At 42.4% G+C, this 21,263-nt stretch overlaps 1 protein-coding gene across 13 annotated transcripts in view; it reads right to left on the bottom strand.

Moving 5' to 3' along the window:
- KIF1B (kinesin family member 1B) overlaps positions 1-21,263 on the bottom strand; it is a 170,583-nt gene that overhangs the window by 127,513 nt on the left and 21,807 nt on the right. For all 13 annotated transcript variants that reach the window (XM_058443749.1, XM_032758877.2, XM_032758878.2 and 10 more), the window contains 2 exons: positions 2,346-2,422; positions 9-188 (listed from right to left, as the gene is read on the bottom strand). In XM_058443749.1, the coding sequence (XP_058299732.1) occupies positions 9-188; positions 2,346-2,422 (257 nt within the window). The remainder of the gene's footprint in view (positions 1-8; positions 189-2,345; positions 2,423-21,263) is intronic.

Here is a 21,263-nt window from a genome sequence, read left to right as displayed (position 1 = left end):
TTTTTCACCTGTGGAATGATGCCAGCCTGGCTTTCTTCTTGTTTACCCATCATTGTATAAGATTTTCCAGCACCAGTCTGCCCATAGGCAAAAATACAGACATTATATCCCTCAAAGGCGTGTAAGAGCATTTCCTTGCCAATGTCATTGTACACACGGTTTTGAGATGCAAAACAGGGATCTTCGGGCTGTAAAGAGTAAAAGGAGAAATAAATGACCTTTTATTAATATTTCTTCCTATACTTACTTGATTGCTTCCATAATAAACAAAAGTGTCTGGAATCAGAACAGTCACCTAAAATTCACTGCATATTTTTTAAGCCTCCTATACACAAGTTTACTTTTCTCATTAAATACACACACATGCACACACACACACTCACAAACACATGCACTATTAGAGTCATCCAGGTCAGCCATACATAAAAATATCTATATAAAATTATCTGGCATGATTACATTTCATTTTCTATAACCTTAAAAGTATCACTCTTTCATTCACAGAGCCAAGATTTTCTTAAGTGGAAAATGAAAATAAAAGACCAAAGGTCAAGTCCACATATAAAAATACTTCTTTGAACTCACTCCAGCTACTGGGACTATTTCTCAATAACCACAGCTTTCAGGAAACAGCATTTCCAATCCCCTTCTCAGTCCCTTCCCTTGACAATTAGGCTTTGTCAATAGTTTAAAACATCTATTCCCCAGGGCGGGGCACAGTGGCTCATGCCTGTAATCCCATCACTCTGGGAGGCCAAGGCGTGCAGATCACTCGAGGATAGGAATTCGAGACCAGCCTGGCCAACAAGGCGAAACCCCATCTCTACTAAAAATTCAAAAACTTAGCTGGGTGTGGTGGCACCTGCCTGTAATCCCAGCTACTCAAGAGGCTGAAGCAAGAGAACTGCTTGAACCCAGGTGGCGTAGGTTGCAGTGAGCTGAGATCACGCCACTGCACTCCAGCCTAGGCAACACAGTGAGACTCAGTCTTTAAAAAAAAAAAAAAAAAATACAAATCAGGAAAAACAAAACCAAAAACATGTAACGAAGAGATGAATGATGCAGAATTAAACTCTATGAACAATCCCTAAGAAGCAGCAACATTTGGGGTTCCACACTGAGTAAGTGTACCAGGAAGGGCCCTACTCTGCATTTTCCTAAATACTGGTGATCTTTTGTTTCCCGTGTGGATCTGCAGCCTCTTTCCTTTTTTTTTTTTTTTTTTTTGAGACAGAGTCACTGCACTCAGGCTGGAGTGCAGTGGTGCGATCTCGGCTCACTGCAACCTCCACCTCCTGGGTTCAAGCGATTCACCTGCCTCAGCCTCCCAAGTAGCTGGGATTACAGGCACCCGCCACCAAGCCCACCTAATTTTTTTTTTTTGAATTTTTAGTAGAGGCACGGTTTCATCTTTCAAAATGTTCAGAGCCCACATTGCTCTACTACAATTAAAAAAAAAAAAAATTGGCCGGGCGCGGTGGCTCACTCCTTTAATCCCAACACTTTGGGAGGCCGAGGCAGGTGGATCAGGAGGTCAGGAGTTCAAGATCAGCCTAGCCAAAAACAAACAAAAAAAAAACAATTTCTCTGTGGTCATTCCAATCTTGCTGGCCATTCCCTCAAAATTCAACTTAAAATTAACAGTACTCGAAGCAATTTTAATTTGGCATTTCCGGCCACGCACAGTGGCTCACACCTGTAATCCCAGCACTTTGGGAGGCATACATAGGTGGATCACTTAAGGTCAGAAGCTCGAGACCAGCCTGGCCAACATGGTCAAACCGTGTCTCTACTAAAAACACAAAAATTAGCTGGGCATAGTGCCACACGCCTGTAATCCCAGCTATTTGGGAGGCTGAGGCGGGAGTATTGCTTGAACCTCGGAGGAGGAGGTTGCAGTGAGCCAAGATGGCACCACTGCACTCCAGCCTGGGCGACAGAGTGAGACTCTGTCTCAAAAAGAAAAATAATAATAATTATTATTATTTGGCATTTCCTAAGATCAATGGGCAATAATGTTGGTAATGAGGATCCTAAGATACTGATAAATAAATCCTTGAGAAATGTCTAAATCAGTATAAATTTAGTGTACATTCAGTATAAATTTGGTGTAAACTATGTTCTATATGTATATATGTGTATATATTTATGTATATGTGTAAACTTTCCATCAACCCAAATACTTTATGAATGAAAATACTATATCACTATATCAAAGAATGAACTCATGCTAGACAACACTTAAGAAGCAAAACTTGAATCTGCTCAGCTAAGAGAAAAGACAAATTGGCAAGGAAAGAGGAAAGATGCAGGAGCTGGCAGCGCTGTGGCATGAGGGTACTCACTGAGGTATGAGACCAGTAGGAATAGTCGAAGCTGAAGGACTTTGGAGCTTCCTTTGGATTCTTTGGGTTAATAATACCTAGAAGATAAAAATGTTTCATTTTGTAAGTCACTCAATTACAAGTTCTTTAGTTAAACATGTTATTCTGTGTGTTCAAAACATCCCAATCAGTAAATTCATACCACTAAATCTGAATAGGGCAATCAAAAATTAATAGGCTGGGCTCAGTGGCTCATGCCTGTAATTTCAGCATTTTGAGAGTCCGAACTGGGTGGATCACTAGAGGTCAGGAGTTCAAGACCACCCTGGGCAACATGGTGAAACTCTGTCTCTACAAAAAATACAAAAAAAAAACTAGCCGGGCATGGTGGCACACGCCTGCAGTCCCAGCTACTTAGGAAGCGGAGGTGGGAGGATGGCTTGAGCCTGGAGGTTTGAGGATGTAGTTAGCTGTTATCGAGCCACTGCACTCCAGCCTATTTTAAGACCCAGTCTCAAAAATGAATGAATGAATGAAAATAATCATAGTTTTAAGAGGTAATTTATACATGGAACATGAAAAACCAGACCAACAGCATTAACTGCGTGTTACCAGTATTCAGAACAGACCCTGGTATAAAGTAGATGCTCAGTAAATATTCTGTGACAATGTTTATCCTCCTTAGGTAAGTTAGCAGCCAAAATTTGGAAATGAACAACATTTCTATTTCTTTTCTTTTTGAAGACAGAGTCTTGCTCTATTCCCCAGGCTGGACTGCAGTGGTGTGATCTCGGCTCACTGCAACCTCCTCCTCCCAGGTTCAAGAAATTCTCCTGCCTCGGCCTCCTGAGTAGCTGGGATTACTGGCACCCACCAGTACGACCGGCTAATTTTTGTATTTTTAGTAGAGACAGGGCTTCACCATGTTGGCCAGGCTGGTCTCGAACTCCTGACCTCAGGTGATCTGCACATCTCCGCCTCCCTAACTGCTGGGATTACAGGCGTGAGCCACCGCACCTGGCCCACATTACTATTTCAAGGCACCTGTTAAGCCTTGAAATATTGGAACACATCAGAAATGGAGCTGGGCGCGGTGGCTCACACCTGTAATCCCAGCACTTTGGGAGGCCAAGGCAGGTGGATCACTTGATGTCAGGAATTCGAGACTAGCCTGGCAAACATGGTGAAACCCCATCTCTACCAAAAATACAAAAATTAGCCAGAAATAGTGGTGTGTGCCTATAATCCCAGCTATTGGGGAGGCTGAGACAGGAGAATCACTTGAACTCAGGAGGCAGAGGTTGCAGTGAGCTGGTATCAATGCACTGCACTCCAGCCTGGGTGACAGAGTAAGACTTCATCTCAAGAAAAAAGAAGAGAAACGAAAATTAGAAAATTATTGAATGAATCCAACCACTATTTGAAAGAAGCTTTTTTTTTTTTTTTTTTTTGAGACAGAGTCTCCTTCTGTCGCCCTGGCTGAAGGGCAGTGGCACGATCTCGGCTCACTGCGAGCTCTGCCTCCCGGGTTCACGCCATTCTCCTGCCTCAGCCTCCTGAGTGGCTGGGACTACAGGCGCCCGCCACCACGCCCGGCTAATTTTTTTGTATTTTTAGTAGAGATGGGGTTTCACCATGTTAGCCAGGATGGTCTTGATCTCCTGACCTTGTGATCTGCCCGCCTCGGCCTCCCAAAGTGCTGGGATTATAGGCATTAGCCACCGCGCCTTGGCCATGAAAGCTCTTTTTAAAGATGTACTTCTGAAGTACTATGTACTTCAGAAAAGCATTTGGTAATGAAGCATTCATTACAAATATAGTGTTATTTCTGAAATCTAAGGTTGACGAGTATGTAAATGATTAGTGTGTGTGTATTTATGTAATGTAGTATATAGTGGAATCACAGACTAAGTCATTTTGGAGTGTAATTAACTGCATGTTACTGAATACTGACCTCAGGTCTGTATTCAGAACAGACCCTGGTATAAAGTAGACACTCAGTAAATATTCTGTGATAATGTTTATCCATCCTAGGTAAGTTAGCAGCCAAAATTTGGAAATGAACCACATTACAGCAAAATTACTTTTTTGACTGAAATGCATGAAGTCTCATCACCCACATTAAAAGTGATTTATTGGGTCATTAATCCAGTCACACTATATTTCAGGGACGGACTATGAATGCTTTAAAGCTTAATCTTTCTCCCTCACTCATACACACAAAGCTTTAGCTCCTCATATTTCAAATGAAACAGAATCTTTATGGCATGTGGTCATGAAATCTCCTCAAAGACTGGACATCTCAACCAATCCACTCCTTTGAGGCAAGGCCACATCCCAGGCTATCAGTGAGATCAGGATTAAAAAATAAATCTGTCTCGCACAGCTGTTGCTCAGTACACAAATAGCAACAGTTGCTACGGTGCTTAGTTCTCTCTCTTGCTGGATTCCACTGGGTATAGCCACGCATTTATATTCCAACCTCAAATGCTGACAGAGTATTAATAAAGCTCACACTGTACATAATCATGTGACAAGGAGACATGGTTCTAGAAAGAACATCTCTCCACATGCAAATGGTAATCCAAGCAAAGAAGTGTACTTCTAACCAAAGAGGTATTAAATGCAAGATTTAAGAAACAGCCAACATTCACAGAACACTTACTCTGAGCCATAAGTACTTTCTGTCTACTAACCTTTTTTTTTCTGAGACAGGATGTCTCTCTGAAGCCCAGACTGAAGTACAGTGGTACAACCACAATTCACTACAGACTCAACCTCCTGGGCTCCAGTGATCCTCCCACCTCAGCCTCTGGAGTAGATGGGACCACAGGTTCATGCCACTACACCCGGCTAATTATTTTTATTTTTTGTAGAGATGGGCGTCTCACTATGTTGCCCAGGCTGGTCTCGAACTCCTGGGCTCAAGCCATCCTCATGCCTCAGCTTCCCAAAGTGCTGGGATTACAGGTGTGAGCCACCACACCAGACCTACTAACCTATTTGATGCTCCCAAGCACTCATTGAGGCAGACGTTTCATTATCCCATTTTACAGATAGATAAACCATCACAGAGAGGTTAAATAAGTTACTCATGGCTCCAGAGCTAGCTAGTGGCAGATTCGGGATGCAGTTTTGGAGTCTGGCTCCAGAGTTCACACTCTTAGCCAAGACACCATCATTTAAATGCTTATTCCCTATATGCGCATTGTCAAAGCTAAAGGCAGGAAGGCATTTTCATGGAAACACATGTACACACCTACATGTACGTGGTCACCCCACTAAAATCACACTGTAGGCATTGTTTAAAATTCTCTTTATTGGCCAGGCACAGTGGCTCACATCTGTAATCCCAGCACTTTGGGAGGCTGAGGTGGGCAGATCACCTGAGGTCAGGAGTTGCAGACCAGCCTGTCCAACATGGTGAAACCCCATCTCTGCTAAAAATATAAAAAATCAGTGCAGCGTGGTGGGACACGCCTGTAATCCCAGCTACTCGGGAGGCTAAAACAGGAGAATCACCTGAACCCGAGAGGTGGAGGTTGCAGTGAGCCAAGATCACGCCACTGTACTCCAGCCTGGGCAAAAAGAGCAAAACTCCATCTCAAAACAAAACAAAAAAAAACTGTCTTTATGGCCTGGCTCGGTGACTCACACTTATAATCCCAGAACTTTGGGAAGCTCAGGCAGGAGGATCGCTGGAGTACAGGAATTTGAGACCAGCCTGGGCAACATGGTGAAATCTCATCTTCACAAAAAATACAAAAGTTAGCTAGGCATGGTGGTGTGTGCCTGTACTCCCAGCTACTCAGGGGGCTTAGGCAGGAAGATCACCTGAGCCCAGGGAGGTCCAGGCTGCAGTTAGCCAAGATTGTGCCACTGCACTCCATCCTGGATGACAGACTAAGACCCTGTCTCAAGTAACAACAACCACCACAACAACAACAAAAAACCCCACAAAAACAAAAAACCTCTCATTTAAAAGTGGGAACTGATGGCTGGGCATGGTCACTCACGCCTGTAATCCCAGCACTGCGGGAGGCCGACGGGGGTTGATCACTTGAGGTCAGGAGTTTGAGACCAGCCTGGCCAACATGGTGAAACCCCGTCTCTACAAAAAATACAAAAGTTAGAGAGGCATGGTGGCATGCACCTGTAATCCCAGCTACTTGGGAGGCTGAGGCAGGAGAACTGCTTCAACCTGGGAGGCGGAGGTTGCAGTGAGCCGAGATTGCACCACTGCACTCCAGCCTGGGCAACAGAGCAAGATTCCATCTCAAAAATAAATAAATAAATAAATAAATAAATAAATAAATAAATAAATAAATAAATAATAAATAAATAAATAAATAAATAAATAAATAAATAAATAAATAAATAAGTGGGAACTAGGAGGACTGTAGTTCCTAAAAGATCTAAAAGATGAATGACCACATAAACTCTACCACGAAAACGGAAATGAGTGTCATATTGTGAGTCAGATTCTAGGCTTCAGTAGCTCAGCGATAAGAACAATGATGAGACAAGGCCTGCCCTCTGAGGTAGTCCTCACCGCTCAAGAACATGGTTATGATAAACACTCCTAGCCTCTAGAAAATTTGCTGTCAAAAAACTTTTAGGCCTCTACACCATAAGACAGGGCCAAAAAATAAATGATAAAGCTTTTTTTTTTTTTTTTTTTGAGATGGAGTTTTGCTCTTGTTGCAGGATCTCGGCTCACTGCAACCTCCGCCTCCCGGGTTCACGTAATTCTCCTGCCTTGGCCTGCCACGTATCTAGGATTACAGGCATGCACCACCACACCCGGCTAATTTTGTATGTTTAGTAGAGACAGGGTTTCACCATGTTGGTCAGGCTGTTCTCAAACTCCTGACCTCAGGTGATCCACCCACCTCGGCCACCCAAAGTGCTGGGATTACAGGGGTGAGCCACCGTGCCCGGCCAATAAAGCTTTTAAGCCATTATTTCACTCAGTCTTTTAGCTACCAATTCTACCAAAAATGACTGAAAGACTACTCAGATTTTATCCCTTTGTTCTCTTCCCCTTAGTAAAAAAAGAAAAAAGAAAGAAAGAAAGAAACTACACCAATGAGTTAACTTCCTCAATTCACACGAAATCCTTTTCCTCTTCCTCAATATTCCTTTTTCCCAGACTTTTAAAGCTTCTGAAACTAACAGATTTTCCTAACTTATATCTTCAAAACCAAGCTGCTTTTATTTTATTTTATTTTATTTTTTTTTTTTTTTTGAGACAGTCTAGCTCAGCTGCCCAGGCTGGAGTGCAGTAGCACAATCTTGGCTCACTGCAACCGCTGTCTCCTAGGTTCAAGTGATTCTCCCGTCTCACTCTCCCGAGTAGCTAGGATTACAGACACCTGCCATCATGCCTGGCTAATTTTTGTATTTTACTAGAGACAGGGTTTCACCATGTTGGCCAGGCTAGCCTTGAACTCCCTACCTCAGGTGATCCACCCGCCTCGGCATCCCAAAGTGCTAGGATTACAGGTGTGAGCCACTGCACCTGCCCCCAAGCTGCTTTTAAAATAACTGCTTCTATCAACAACAAATCCATTTTTTTTTCCCCAGACAGTGTCACAGTCTGTCACCCAGGCTGGAGTACGGTCGCTCAATCATGGCTTACTGCAGCCTGCAACTCCTGGGCTCAAGTGAACCTCTCACCTCAGCCTCCCAAGTAATTGGGCCTATAGGCATGCACTACCATAGCAAGCCAGATTTTAAATTTTTTTGTAGAGATGGGGCTTTGCCATGTTGCCTAGGCTGGACTGAAACTCTTGGCTCAAGCAATCCTCTTTCCTTGCCCTCCCAAAGTCATGAGCTACCATGCCTAATATTCTAAACATATGAAAGAACAATTTAAAAATACTGTATTTACAAAAATTAGCTGGGCGTGGTGGCAGGCACCTGTAACCCCAGCTACTTGGGAGGCTGAGGCAGGAGAACTGCTTGAAACCAGAAGGCAGAGGTTGCAGTGACCCAAGATTGCACCACTGCACCCCGGCCTGGGCAACAGAGCAAGGCTCCATTTCAAAAAAAAAAAAGTTAAGAAATACTGTATTTAGGTGTTTTTTGTGACCTTGAGTATGACTGCACTTCTGTGTCCTCTCTAAAATTGAGGTAATACCTAGTTTACAGAATTAAATGAGTGAAATACTTACACATATGTTAATTTTTCTTAAATAGGTATTTTACCTTGTTTTAAACTCTCAATATTCAGTAGGTATGATAATATTCCATTTGATCTTTAAACCAAGGTAAGAAAAACACACTAGGCCCAGGTTCAGTGGCTCACGCCTGTAATCTCAACACTTTAGGAGGCCAAGGTGGGAGAATCATCTGAGCCCATGAGTTCGAGACCAGCCTGGGCAACATAGTGAGACCCCCATCTCTACAAAAAATAAAAAGCAACAACAAAAAAAGAAAAGTTCACTAACTGATAAACTAAAGCACAATGTAAGAATTCTGTTTCTCTTTTAGAGACAGGGTCTTGCTCTGTCACCCTAGGCTGGAGTACACTGGTGAGATTACAGCTCATGCATCCTCAGCCTCCTGGACTCAAGTGATCCTCCCACCTCAGCCTCCTGAGTAACTGGGACCACAGGCACGTGACACCATGGACGGCTAATTTGTTTACTTTTTTGTAGAGACAGGGTCTCCCTAGGTTGCTCCAGCTGGTCTCGAACTCCTGGGCTGAAGCAATTCTCCTGTTCTAGCCTCCCAAAGTACTAGGATTACAAGTGTGGGCCACCGTACCCAGCCAAGAGCCTATTTCTTGGCAACAGTCAAAGTACGACATTCAAGTCCTTACTTAAATGTGTCAACAAATCTCTGGTGCTCCCCCGACATCATATATCCTGAAAGTGCTTGGACCAAGTCTTATAGATCCTCTATACTGCCCTATACCAAGGACTCAGATGAATGCCCTCCATGTGTCATGTACAACTCTGATTAAATTCCGTACCATTTTCAAGAGCATAAAAAGAAAAACAGTGTATAGCTGTGCAATATATACATAAAATACCAGTAGATTTTACTAACATTCACAGAAAAAAATAGAGAGAGGATTGTATTACTGAAAGACTGGGCATAATTAACACAGTAGTTCTTGTATCAAGGTCAACTGAGCTAAAATAGTGTGTTGGACTTCTAGTTTGTTTCACAGAAAGCAAGCACATAAAAATGGAATTACAGTAATTAACGAATACATTCAACATATAAACCATATTTTCACCCACAAGCTGTTACGAATTTAGTACCCACCCCCAGGGTCACATGGAATCAGTATGTAGGCTTTGTCTAGGACAAGTTACTTTTCCTGCAAAGAATGGACTCCAGGAATATTTTTGAGGACTAGAGTCAGAAAGTAACTCTTTTATAAGTATTATAGACTTCATATTGTTTTAATTCCTATAATCCACCTTTTCAAGCTGCTTTTCAAGCCCTCTTTTACAGCTTCTGTGCCTGAGGCCTTTTCTTCAATCTGGGTTGCTCCGGACACACAGCATACTCCAGACGTGGACCCTACAAGCAACATTCCACAGATGATCTAGGAGCCATCTTTGGCTTTTTTCTTTCATCCTCCACATCTGACGTATCCTATCAGTTCTACTTTCCAAATATGGCTTCTCCCCACCACCATCGTGACCACTCTGGTTCAACCACCACCTCTCTCACTTGGATGACTGTAATAACTCCAGTTATTACCAGATGACAGAACACATCAACCACTGCAGCATGTTTGGGAACTTTGTTCTCCATCTGTATAACATAAAGACTCCCATGAGAACTACATCTTTCATCATCAGAAATCCATGAGTCCCAGTATCTGGTATTGCAGGGGCAGCGAGAGAGATGGGTCCATTCATACATCAAAAGATTATGTCAGCTGAGCACAGTGGCTCACACTTGTAATCTCAGCGCTTTGGGAGGCTGAGGTAGGAGGATCACTTGAGCCCAGGAGTTTGAGACCAGCCTGGGCAACATAGTGAGATCTTATCTCTACTAAAAATACAAAAAATTAGCCAAGTATGGTAGCATGAACCTGTAGTCCCAGTTATTCAGGAAGCTGAGGCAGAAAGATCACTTGCACCCAAGAAGTTGAAGCTACAGTAAGCCGTTACTGCACCACCACACTCCATCCAGCCTGGGCAACATAAAGAGACCCTGTCCCAACAACAACAACAACAACAAAATTGACCCAATATTCAATGATCAAAAGGTAAAGTGACCTTAAAAAAATATTTCTAGAAGACATTTTCAAAGATTTTACCGATGAAGTAGAATGCTGTAGATCAGGGGTCCCCACCCCTGGGCCACAGACCGGTACTGTCCATGGCCTAATAGGAACCAGGCCACACAGGAGGAGGTGAGCAGCAGGCGAACAGCTGTCAGATCAGTGGCGGCATCAGATTCTCATACCAACACGAATCCTATTGTGAACTGCACATGTGAGGGATCTAGGTTGCCCACTCCTTATGAGAATCTAACTAATGTCTGATGACCTGAGATGGAACGGTTTCATCCCAAAACCATATGCCCCCACCCCCATCCGTGGAAAAATTATCTTCCACAAAACCAGTCCCTGATGCCAAAAAGGTTGGGGACCACTGCTGTAGAGGTTTTAATGTGATCCCACTCTAAGTATCTAACATTACCCTAGGTCCATCTATAAGCATGTAATAAACTCTGTAAGCCTTAATTTTTAATTTTCTTATCTGTAATATGGGCATATTAATAATAGTGCCTAACTATACAGTACTGTCATTAATTCTCACATTTTGGCTCAAGGCCTGGCATAAAGTAAATGTCCAAAATATTCTTTCATTTAACAAATACTTGCATGTCTACCACGACCTATAGATACCTAGTGAAAACAAGTCCCTGCCCACATGGAGCTTACATTCTAATGACGGCATCAGACAATTAACTAATACAAATAGCATAATGTTGGAAAGAAAAATAAAGCCAGGTTAGGAGATAAAAGATCACAGTGGAAGTGGTAGAGGTGGCTATTTTAGATAAAAGCAAACAAGCTGCCACCTCTGAGGAGATATTTGAGCAGGAACCTGAATGAAGTTTAAGGAACAGCAAGACCAGCAGTGTAGCCAGGTGCGCAAACAATGATCAAATGTGAAATCAGATAGCCAGCCAGAGGCCAAATTCTGTGAGGTTGTGTGGCCAAAGTGAGGATTTTTAGTTTTATTCTAAAAGTGATTAGGACTGGGTGCAGTGGTTCACACCTGTAATCCTAGCACTTTGGGAGGCCTAGGTGGACATATTGCTTGAGCTCAGGAGTTCAATACCAGTCTGGCCAACATGGCAAAACCCTGTCTCTACTAAAAATACAAAAATTAGCTGGGTGTGGTAGCACACACCTGTAGTCCCAGCTATTCGGGAGGCTGAGACACGAGAATAGCTTGAACCTGGGAGGCAGGGGCTGCAAGTGAGCCAAGATCGTGCCACTGCACTCCAGCCTGGGCGACAGTGCAAGAGTCTGTCTCCAAAAAAAAATTAAAATTACAATTAATTAAAATAAAATAAATGTGACAGGAAACCAGTGAAGAATTTTAAGCAGAGGGGTGACATGATCTGAATGCAAAGGGGTGACATAATCTGATTTATATTTCTTTTTCTTTGAGACGGAGTCTCACCCTGTCGCCCAGCAGGCTAGAGTGCAGTGGCACGATCTCAGCGCACTGCAAACTTCACCTCCCAGGTTCAAGCGATCCTCCTGCCTCAGCCTCCTGAGTAGCTGGGACTACAAGCATGCACCACCATGCCCGGCTAATTTTTGTATTTTTAGTAGAGACGGGGTTTCACCATGTTGGCCAGGCTGGTCTCCAACTCTTGACCTCGTGATCCGCCCACCTCGGCCTCCCAAAGTGCTGGGATTACAGGCGTGAGCCACCACACCCAGCCCTGATGTATATTTCTAAAATATGACTGGCTACTGCATGGGAACAAGGGCAAAAGCAGAGAGACAGGAGGCTATTGCAGTACTTATCTTGACTAGAGTAGAAATGGCAAAAAGTAACTGATTCAGGATATATTGTGAAGGCAAAGATGGCAAGACTTACTGATTGATGTATGTGGACTATGAGAAAAATGGAGAAGGTAAGAATGACTCCAATATTTTTGGTCTGGGCAACTAAAAGAATTTATAAAAATAAAGGAGGAGCCACTTTGGGTGGTCAGGAAGGGAAAAAACAATAGTTATGTTTAGGACATGTTGAGTTTGAGATGCTTCTGTGGCCTTCAAGTAGAGTTCAGTTAGCAGCTGGGTAGACAAGTCTATACTTCTAGAGAGAGGTCTAGCCTATAGAAGTGAATCTGGGAGTTATCATCATCTCAACGACATTTAAGCCCCCCGAACTAGAAGAAATCATCTAGGGGGTCTCTCTTTTCTGGAGAGAGAGATCTGAGGACAAAAGCCTGGTGGACTTTTAACCTAAGGAGGTAAAGAATAACCAACCTGGGAGGAAGGAAGGCAATTAGGAGAGTATGGGGTACTAAGAGCCAAGAAAATGAACTGTTTGAAGTAGTCAGTCACGCTATGTTCCCTACCTTTATTACAATGATTATCATCATAACCACTTACAGGACTCTCTAGAAGAATGAGTTCAGGCTATCTCCTGATTTCCCCAATAACTTGCTCTGCTCACTCTCACCTCGGGGCCTTGCCTCTTGGTTACCATCCAAATCCCATCTGGTTTCAAGGTTGTTTTCCTAAATTTTCCTTCATAAATCTGAAAGGCAGCTTTAACATCTAAGACCTGAATGTATTTTTTTCCAAGTCCAAAGGAAAGATGATCCTTCCTTTATCCTCTCCATACAACTTTTGTACCTTTTCCCTTTTGTCTTCAGGTTTTTTATTCCTAATGGTATAGCCAACACTAACCTTAGGAGAGCTGGAGAAGGGCAGGACACTATAATTTCCATAAAGGCTGACTTGAAGACTTTTATCCAAGATAAACGTAAATGCCATCAAAATGACTATCACAAAATGTTTCAAAGGTCTTAGTTTACTGATGAACCACAACTGACCATCTTCTCTTTCTTGAAGAAGCTTCAAGTTAAGACTTAAGACAGTCTATTAAATTCTCTAATTTTACCCCCTTTTCTCCCTGCCTTATTCACAACTTTGCTACTTTAGCATAAAGATGCAGAAATAACACTTTAATTACTGAGCCCTAGAAAATAAGGCAGTCAAAACAAGATTAGTATTTAAAGGCCTTTTAATTCTCCAGAATAAATTTATCTAATATCTCAGTCTCTAGTAATTATACTGTTGTTGGCAAACTACTAAAGATTTCGCCTGCAACTATAATTAATGTTATCTGTGTGGCAACACTCTAACTTTATATTAACTTTAGTAACCAAGCATGTTTAGGGCTTGTTAAAAATCCCAATGACATCTTCAGCACAATCTTCCGCTCTAAAAGCCTCCTAGAGCAACAATTAAGAAAAATGGCGGCCGGGTGCGGTGGCTCATGCCTGTAATCTCAGTACTTTGGGAGGCCAAGGCAGGCGGATCACGAAGTCAGGAGATCGAGACCATGCTGGCTAACACAGTGAAACCCCGTCTCTACTAAAAATACAAAAAATTAGCCGGGCGTGGTGGCGGGCGCCTATAGTCCCAGCTACTCAGGAGGCCGAGGCAGGAGAATAGCGTGAACCCAGGAGGCGGAGCTTGCAGTGAGCGGAGATCACGCCACTGCACTCCAGCCTGGGTGACAGAGCAAGACTCCGTCTCAAAAAAAAAAAAAAAAAAAAGAAAAATGGCACACAATAAAAATATTTTATACACTGCTTATATTTTAAAACCATAAAACCAAACCCATAGGCAACTCGCTCCCCTCCTCACAATAAACATAGTAAAACACATTGCCATAAAGAAGATTTGAGCAAAAGATCTATAATCATAAAGTTCCTTAATCATTTACAACAAATTTAGTTTCCTACTATTTTACAAAACAGGGATAAATGTACTATATATATTCACTGTATACTCGATCCCAGAATATTAATAAATATACAATAGGAAAATAGGAAAAAAATTATAACTCTTCTATAAAACATGCTACTTAGCATACACATTGAATAAACTCTCAATTAACAATTCTGCTCTTCCTAAGCAAATTTTGAATGATTCTAAAGAGACATGATTTGGAAGGCCTAGATCTCACTCAACCTAAGATGCCCAAAGACATGTAAACTGATGATCATCTGCCCCTTCCCCCCCAGCTTTTTCCTCATAATTTCCCTCCATCAAGAAAATAAATCAAAATAAATTTTAATCTAACAGTTAAATTCAAATTAAGCATAGACATTCAGCATTACTGCACAGAATAGTAAAACTTACTTAATAAATATTGAGAGGTGATATGCTCTCCAATAGTAAGGGTTCTGGAGACAGCCCAACTTCATTTTCTACTTCCCTCAATTAATAGATATGTGAGCCCAGGCAAGACAGCCAATAATACCTCTTTGTCTCAATTCTTTCATCTGTGAAATGGGGAAAGAGTACCTGCCATATAATTATTGCAAGGATTCAGTAAGTTAAAATCTTCCTAATTGTGTCTGGCACAACTTAAGTGTTTGTTGTTGTTAATTACTAATTATGGTATTTTTTTTTTCCCCACTAAAAGGCAATTGTTTTTTGAGACGGAGTCTTGTTCTGTCACCCAGGCTGGAGTGCAGTGGCACGAACTTGGCTCACTGCAACCTCTGCCTCCCAGGTTTAAGCGTTCTTCCCACCTCAGCCTCCCGAGTAGCTAGGATCACAGGCATGTGCCACCAGGCCCAGCTAATTTTTTTGTATTTTTAGTAGAGATGGGGTTTCACTATGCTGGCCAGTCTGGTCTCGAACTCCTGAGCTCAAGTGATTTACCCGCCTCGGCCTCCCAAAGTGCAGGGATTACAGGCGTGAGCCACTGCACCTGGCCTAAAAGGCAATTGTAAAATCTCCCATTTTGCCTCCTCAAGTTTATTCACAGCTAAAGGAACTCTTCAGTAACAGACCAGAACAATGTGGTGCGGAAAGAGTAAGTGTAGTTAAATCATTTCCTCATTGTGTTGCTTCTGATACTTCTGGCCCCACAGTTTTCTGGTAAGACAAAACCAAAAGGGCTTCTTAGACATGACCTACCTTTCCCTGCCATCCCTCTCAATTACAAGTCATGCACCGCATAACGACCTGTCCATCAGCGGGCTGCATACATGAAGGTCTGCATATATGAGTGGTCCCATAAGATTATATTAATAGGCCGGGCGCAGTGGCTCATGCCTGTAATCCCAGCTCTTTGGGAGGCTGAGGCAGGGAGATCACGAGGTCAGGAGTTTGAGATCAGCCTGGCCAACATGGTGAAACCCTGTCACTACTAAAAATACAAAAATTAGCTGGGCATGGTGGTGGGCACCTGTAATCCCAGCTACTCGAGAGGCTTAGGCAGGAGAATCGTTTGAACCCAGGAGGCAGAGGTTGCAGTGAGCCAAGATTGCACCATTGCACTCCAGCCTGGGTGACAGGGTAAGACTCCGTCTAAAAAAAGATTATATTAATAATATCGTATTGTTACTATCATATTTGTACCCTTTCTATGGTTAGATATGTTCAGATCCACAAATACCCACCACCGTCTTACAATTTCCTACAGTATTCAGTACAGTAACATGCCATTCAGGTTTATAGCCTAGGAGCAATAGGCTATACCACAGAGCCTAGGTATGGAGTAGGTTATGCCCTGTAGGTTTGTGTAAGTACACTCTACGCTGTTCACACAACAAAATCACCTACCGACACATTTCTCAACGCATGATTGTATTTAGACGCCCTTTCTCGGTGCTTTCCTAATAGTCATCACATTGCTTTGATTATTTATCTCTATCTAAGGCAATACTAAAATCTCTCTGAAAGCTTTGACACCTAGGCTTGCTGAATAACAAAAACCTAATTTCCTATAGGTGCTCTCAAAAACCTAACTTCATATTTCTTATTCTTATCACCTGTATGTATGTACAAGGCATTCATCCCTAAACAACACAACTAAGAACAGCTTTCACCTACACAATGCACATTCCTTGATAAACAGGTACTACCGAAAACTGAACTATGAATGCCTGCTTTGTCTAACACAGAGACAGAAGTAGCATCCCTTTCATGGTCTCGTGAACTGCATTCCACACTTGGCTAGCTGCCATTACACCACTTCGCACTTCACTAGGCAACTACCAAAAGCAATCACCACCACGATATTGGCTAGACTTTAAAAAATGAATTCCAAAACACCTCTTGAGAGTTGCAAAGAAGGCATTAAAAAAAAAATTGGGCATGGTTGCTTTCTCCTATGAGAAACCAACAAATGCACATATAAAGGCAGCACAAAGTTTACTTTGGATTTTAATTATGACAATCTCAAAGACTACAACAACAACATGCAAAGCACAAAGAAAGAAGACGTTTCCACCAAGATGATTTTTTCCAGTATTTCTCTTAGCCATTTTGATGTGAAAAATATTTATTTAGGTAAAGAAGCTTATTAAATTATATCATGTAATAAAAAGAAATTCCGAATACACAATAGCAAAAACTGCCTCCAACTTAGTGATAGGTTCAATTATTTCTGCCTTTAAACTTTTATTCCCACTGAAAATTTAGACACTAAAACTAACCACAGGCTTGGCATGGTAGCTCACGCGTGTAATCCTAGCACTTTGGGAGGCAGAGGCAGGAGGATCCCTTCAGCCCAGGAGTTCAAGACCAGCCTGGGCAATATAGTGAGACTCCATCTCTACAAAAAAATTAAAAATTAGCTGGGTGTGGTGCCTGTAGTCCCAGCTACTAGGGGAGTGAGGTAGGCGGATCACTTGGCACCAGGAGGTTGAGGCTGCAGTGGGCCATGATTGTGCCACTGCATTCAGTCTGCGCAACAGAGCAAGACCTCGTCTCACACACACAAAAAACTAACCACAAAAACAACTTACATGATTTTTCAAATAGTATGCTATATAGTATACATTATTTCATTTGATCCTCACAACCTGAGACAGCAGACTGGGAAGGCATCAGCAATATTTCCACTCAATAAATGAAGAACCTAAGGCTCAAGTGTCTGGTAACAGAGGATGAATAAAAATGAAGTATGGTTCATAAATAGAATAGAATATTAAGTAGCTACTGAAATCATGTTCTTGAGGAATATTTAAGAAATGAGGGTCAGGTGTGGTGCTTCACACTTGTAATACCAGCATTTTAGGAGGCCAAGGTAGGAGGATTACTTGGGGCCAGGAATTCAAGACCAGCCTGGGCAACAAAATGAGAACCCTGTCTCTATCAAAAAAAAAAAGAACTACCCATAAATTCTTAAATCCATTCAATCTATTTTTATATTGATTTTTCATGTTATTGAAAGTAATGGGTATATCACAAGAAGAAAACAATATTTAAGGTAATTTCCATTACATTTTCTAGCGATCCAACTCTATGTAATCCCCTTTCTGCACTCTGAGTGCTATTTGCGATGGCACTTCTAGATCACTATGGAATTAAAAATGGTTCAGGCCGAGATGGTGGCTCATGGCTTTAATCCCAGCACTTTGGGAGGACAAGACAGGCGGATTACTTGAGGTCAGGAGTTTGAGACCAGACTGGCCAACACGGTGACACCCCGTCTCTACTAAACATACAAAATTAGCCAGGTATGGTGGCACCTACCTGTAGTCCCAGCTACTTGGGAGGCTGAGGCAGGAGAATCACTTGAACCCAGGAGGCAGAGGTTGCAGTGAGCTGAGATCGCACCACTACACTCCAGCCTGGGCGACAAAGTGAGAGTCCGCCTCATAAATAAATAAATAAATAAATAAGGTTCGGCAGGGTGCGGTGGCTCACACCTATAATCCCAGCACTTTGGGAGGCTAAGGTGGGCGGATCACGAGGTCAGGAGTTCAAGACCAGCCTGACCAATATGGGGAAACCCCATCTCTGCCAAAAATACAAAAATTAGCGGCTGGGCGTGATGGCTCATGCCTGTAATCCCAACACTTTGGGAGGCCGAGGCAGGCCGATCACGAGGTCAGGAGACCAAGACCATCCTGGCTAACACGGTGAAACCCCATCTCTACTAAAAATACAAAAAAATTAGCCGGGCATGGTGGCGGGCGCCTGTAGTCCCAGCTACTCAGGAGGCTGAGGCAGGAGAATGGCATGAACCCGGGAGGCAGAGCTTGCAGTGAGCCAAGATTGTGCCACTGCACTCCAGCCTGGGTGACAGAGCAAGACTCCGTCTCAGAAAAAAAATTAGCCAGGCATGGTGGTGGGCGCCTGTAGTCCTTGCTACTCAGGAGTCTGAGGCAGGAGAATCCCTTGAACCCGGGAGGCAGAGGTTGCAGTGAGCCGAGATTGTGCCACTGCACTCCAGCCTGGGCGACAGAGCAAGACTCCATCTCAAAAAAATAATAATAAAATAAAAAAAAAAAAATGAAAACGGTTCAATATCTAGGAACACATTTGTGTTCCAACATTGGTCCTGAATATTAAAGCATATAATTATACTTAAAAAAAAAAAAACAAAACTAGTTGTAATATACCCATATTACAAAATTTCAAAAGTTGTATAGAAAAATAGTAACATTAAAAATATTAGAAAATAATTTGCTCAGCAGCAATAGAATAAAAAAATTAGAAGACAGAAAAAGCAAACTAAAAAACAGTACATATAATCCAATTACATAAAAATCTTAATATGTGTAAAGTGCAAGGAAAAGATCAGAGGAATACAGATCCAGAAGTTAATGGTAGTTCTCTCTGCGTGGTGACATTGGAAATAATTTTGCTTGTGTCCGTATTCATCAAAACTGAAAGAACGGGCAGATCACTTGAGCCCAAGAGTTGGGACCATCATGGGCAACATGGTTTTTTGTAGAAACTCTCTCTACAAAAAATATGAAAATTAGCCAGGTGTGGTGGCACACGACTGTGGTCCCAGCTACTGGAGAGGCTGGGGTGGGAGCACTACCTTAGCCAGGGAGGGCAAGGCTACAGTGAGCCAAGATCGCACCACTGCACTCCAGCATGGGTGATAGAGTGAGACCCTGTCTCAAAACAAACAAAAACAAAAAAACTGAAAGAAAAAAGCACCAAAAAAAATCCATCAAAAGCAGCAGTATGCTGTGGTTAAGGAGGTAAGAATACAGATGACTTTTCTTTCTCATTTCTTTATTATTCACAATGTTCATAATTTGTATGCATTTACATTTATTTTCATGTGGTTATAGTAATTTATACTAGAAAAAGTATACAAATTTAAATGCATTACTTTCTTTTGGTGTTTTGTTTTTTGTTGTTGTTGTTGTTGTTGTTGTTTTTGGATGGGGTCTCACTGTCTCACCCAGGCTGGAGTGCAGCGACACAAGCTTGCCTCACTGCAACCTCCACCTCCCGGGCTCAAGAAATCTTCCCATCTCAGGTTCCCAAGTAGCTGCAACCACAGGCGCGCACTACCATGCTCAGCTAATTTTTTGTATTTTTGGTAGAGACAGGGTTTTGCCATGTTGCCCAGGCTGGTCTCGAACTCCTGAGCTTAAGCAATCTGCGCATCTCAGGCTCCCAAAGTGCTGAGATTACAGGCATGAGTCACCACACCTGGCCTAAATGCATTACTTTCTGTTTTTTTTTTTTTTTTTTTTTTTTTTTTTGAGATGAAGTTTTGCTCTTGTCGCCCAGGATGGAGTGCAATGGCTCCATCTCAGTTCACTGCAACCTCCGTCTCCCGGGTTCAAGTGATTCTCCTGCCTCAGCCTCCCTAGTAGCTGGGATTACAGGTGCCCACCACCACACCTGGCTAATTTTTGTATTTTTAGTACAGATGAGATTTCACCATGTCGCCCAGGCTGGTCTCAAAATCCTGACCCGAGGTGATCCACTAGACTTGGCCTCCCAAAGTGCTAGGATTATAGGCGTAAGCCTATATGCATTACTTTCTAAACTCTTCCTTTCCAAATCTCCATTTTGCCTTTCCTCCATCCTAAATTTTCTTTCTTTCTTTTTTCCTGAAACAGTGTCTCACTCCATTGCCCAGGCTAGAGCACAGTGGCGTGATCACGGCTCACTGCAGCCTTGACCTCCAGGGCTCAAGTGATCCTCCCACCTCAGCCTCTCTAGTAGCTAGGACTACAGGTGCGCACCACCACGCCCAGCTAGCTTTTTTGTATTTTTTGTAGAGACGGTTTCGCCACGTTGCCCAGGCTGGTCTCAAACTCCTGGACTCAAGCAATCCGCCTGCCTCAGCCTCCCAAAGTACTGGGATTACAGGCATTGAGTCACTGCACCCAGCCCCAAATTTTCAATAGTGGACATGAAATCATTATTTGTATCAGTTACGCTGTGCGGCATTTGGTTTAGAAATGTATGTGTGAATGAAAAAGCCTATAAGACATATAATGTGAGTAATAAACAGGAAAAAAAAGTCAGGGCTACTTCTATCCCAACCAAGATTGGGCACTGGGAAAAAAAAAGGTCCTGGCAAAGGAAGGTTGTTAAATATATGAACGAAATTCACCAAAGGGCAAGAGACAATTTGTGGGTAAAAATAAAGTAAAATATCACAGTTCAGTCACTTGATGGAGTGTACCTCATATTACAAGTGAAAACCAATTTTATCTACCTCCTATTTTTGAGTGCATTTATACAGGTTTAATGTCTCCAGATTTACACAAATAACCTAACCATAAATGTAAGCGGTTAGATCATTCACTTTGGCTCATTTCCCTTTTTACCAAGTAATTAGACAATAAGAAATGCTTCTAAAGTGGGAGAACCTTGGAATATAATGGGATATTATTGAACAGAGCCATTTGCATGTGCTTGGGACTCCAAAATGTCAAGGCAGTAACATTTATTTGTGCCATGGAAAATATTTCCTCCAA

This window comes from Hylobates moloch, unplaced genomic scaffold, assembly GCF_009828535.3.
Source record: "Hylobates moloch isolate HMO894 unplaced genomic scaffold, HMol_V3 SCAFFOLD_9, whole genome shotgun sequence".
In the NCBI taxonomy this organism is placed as follows: Eukaryota; Metazoa; Chordata; class Mammalia; order Primates; family Hylobatidae; genus Hylobates; species Hylobates moloch.
This window is presented reverse-complemented; position numbering and strand designations above follow the sequence as displayed.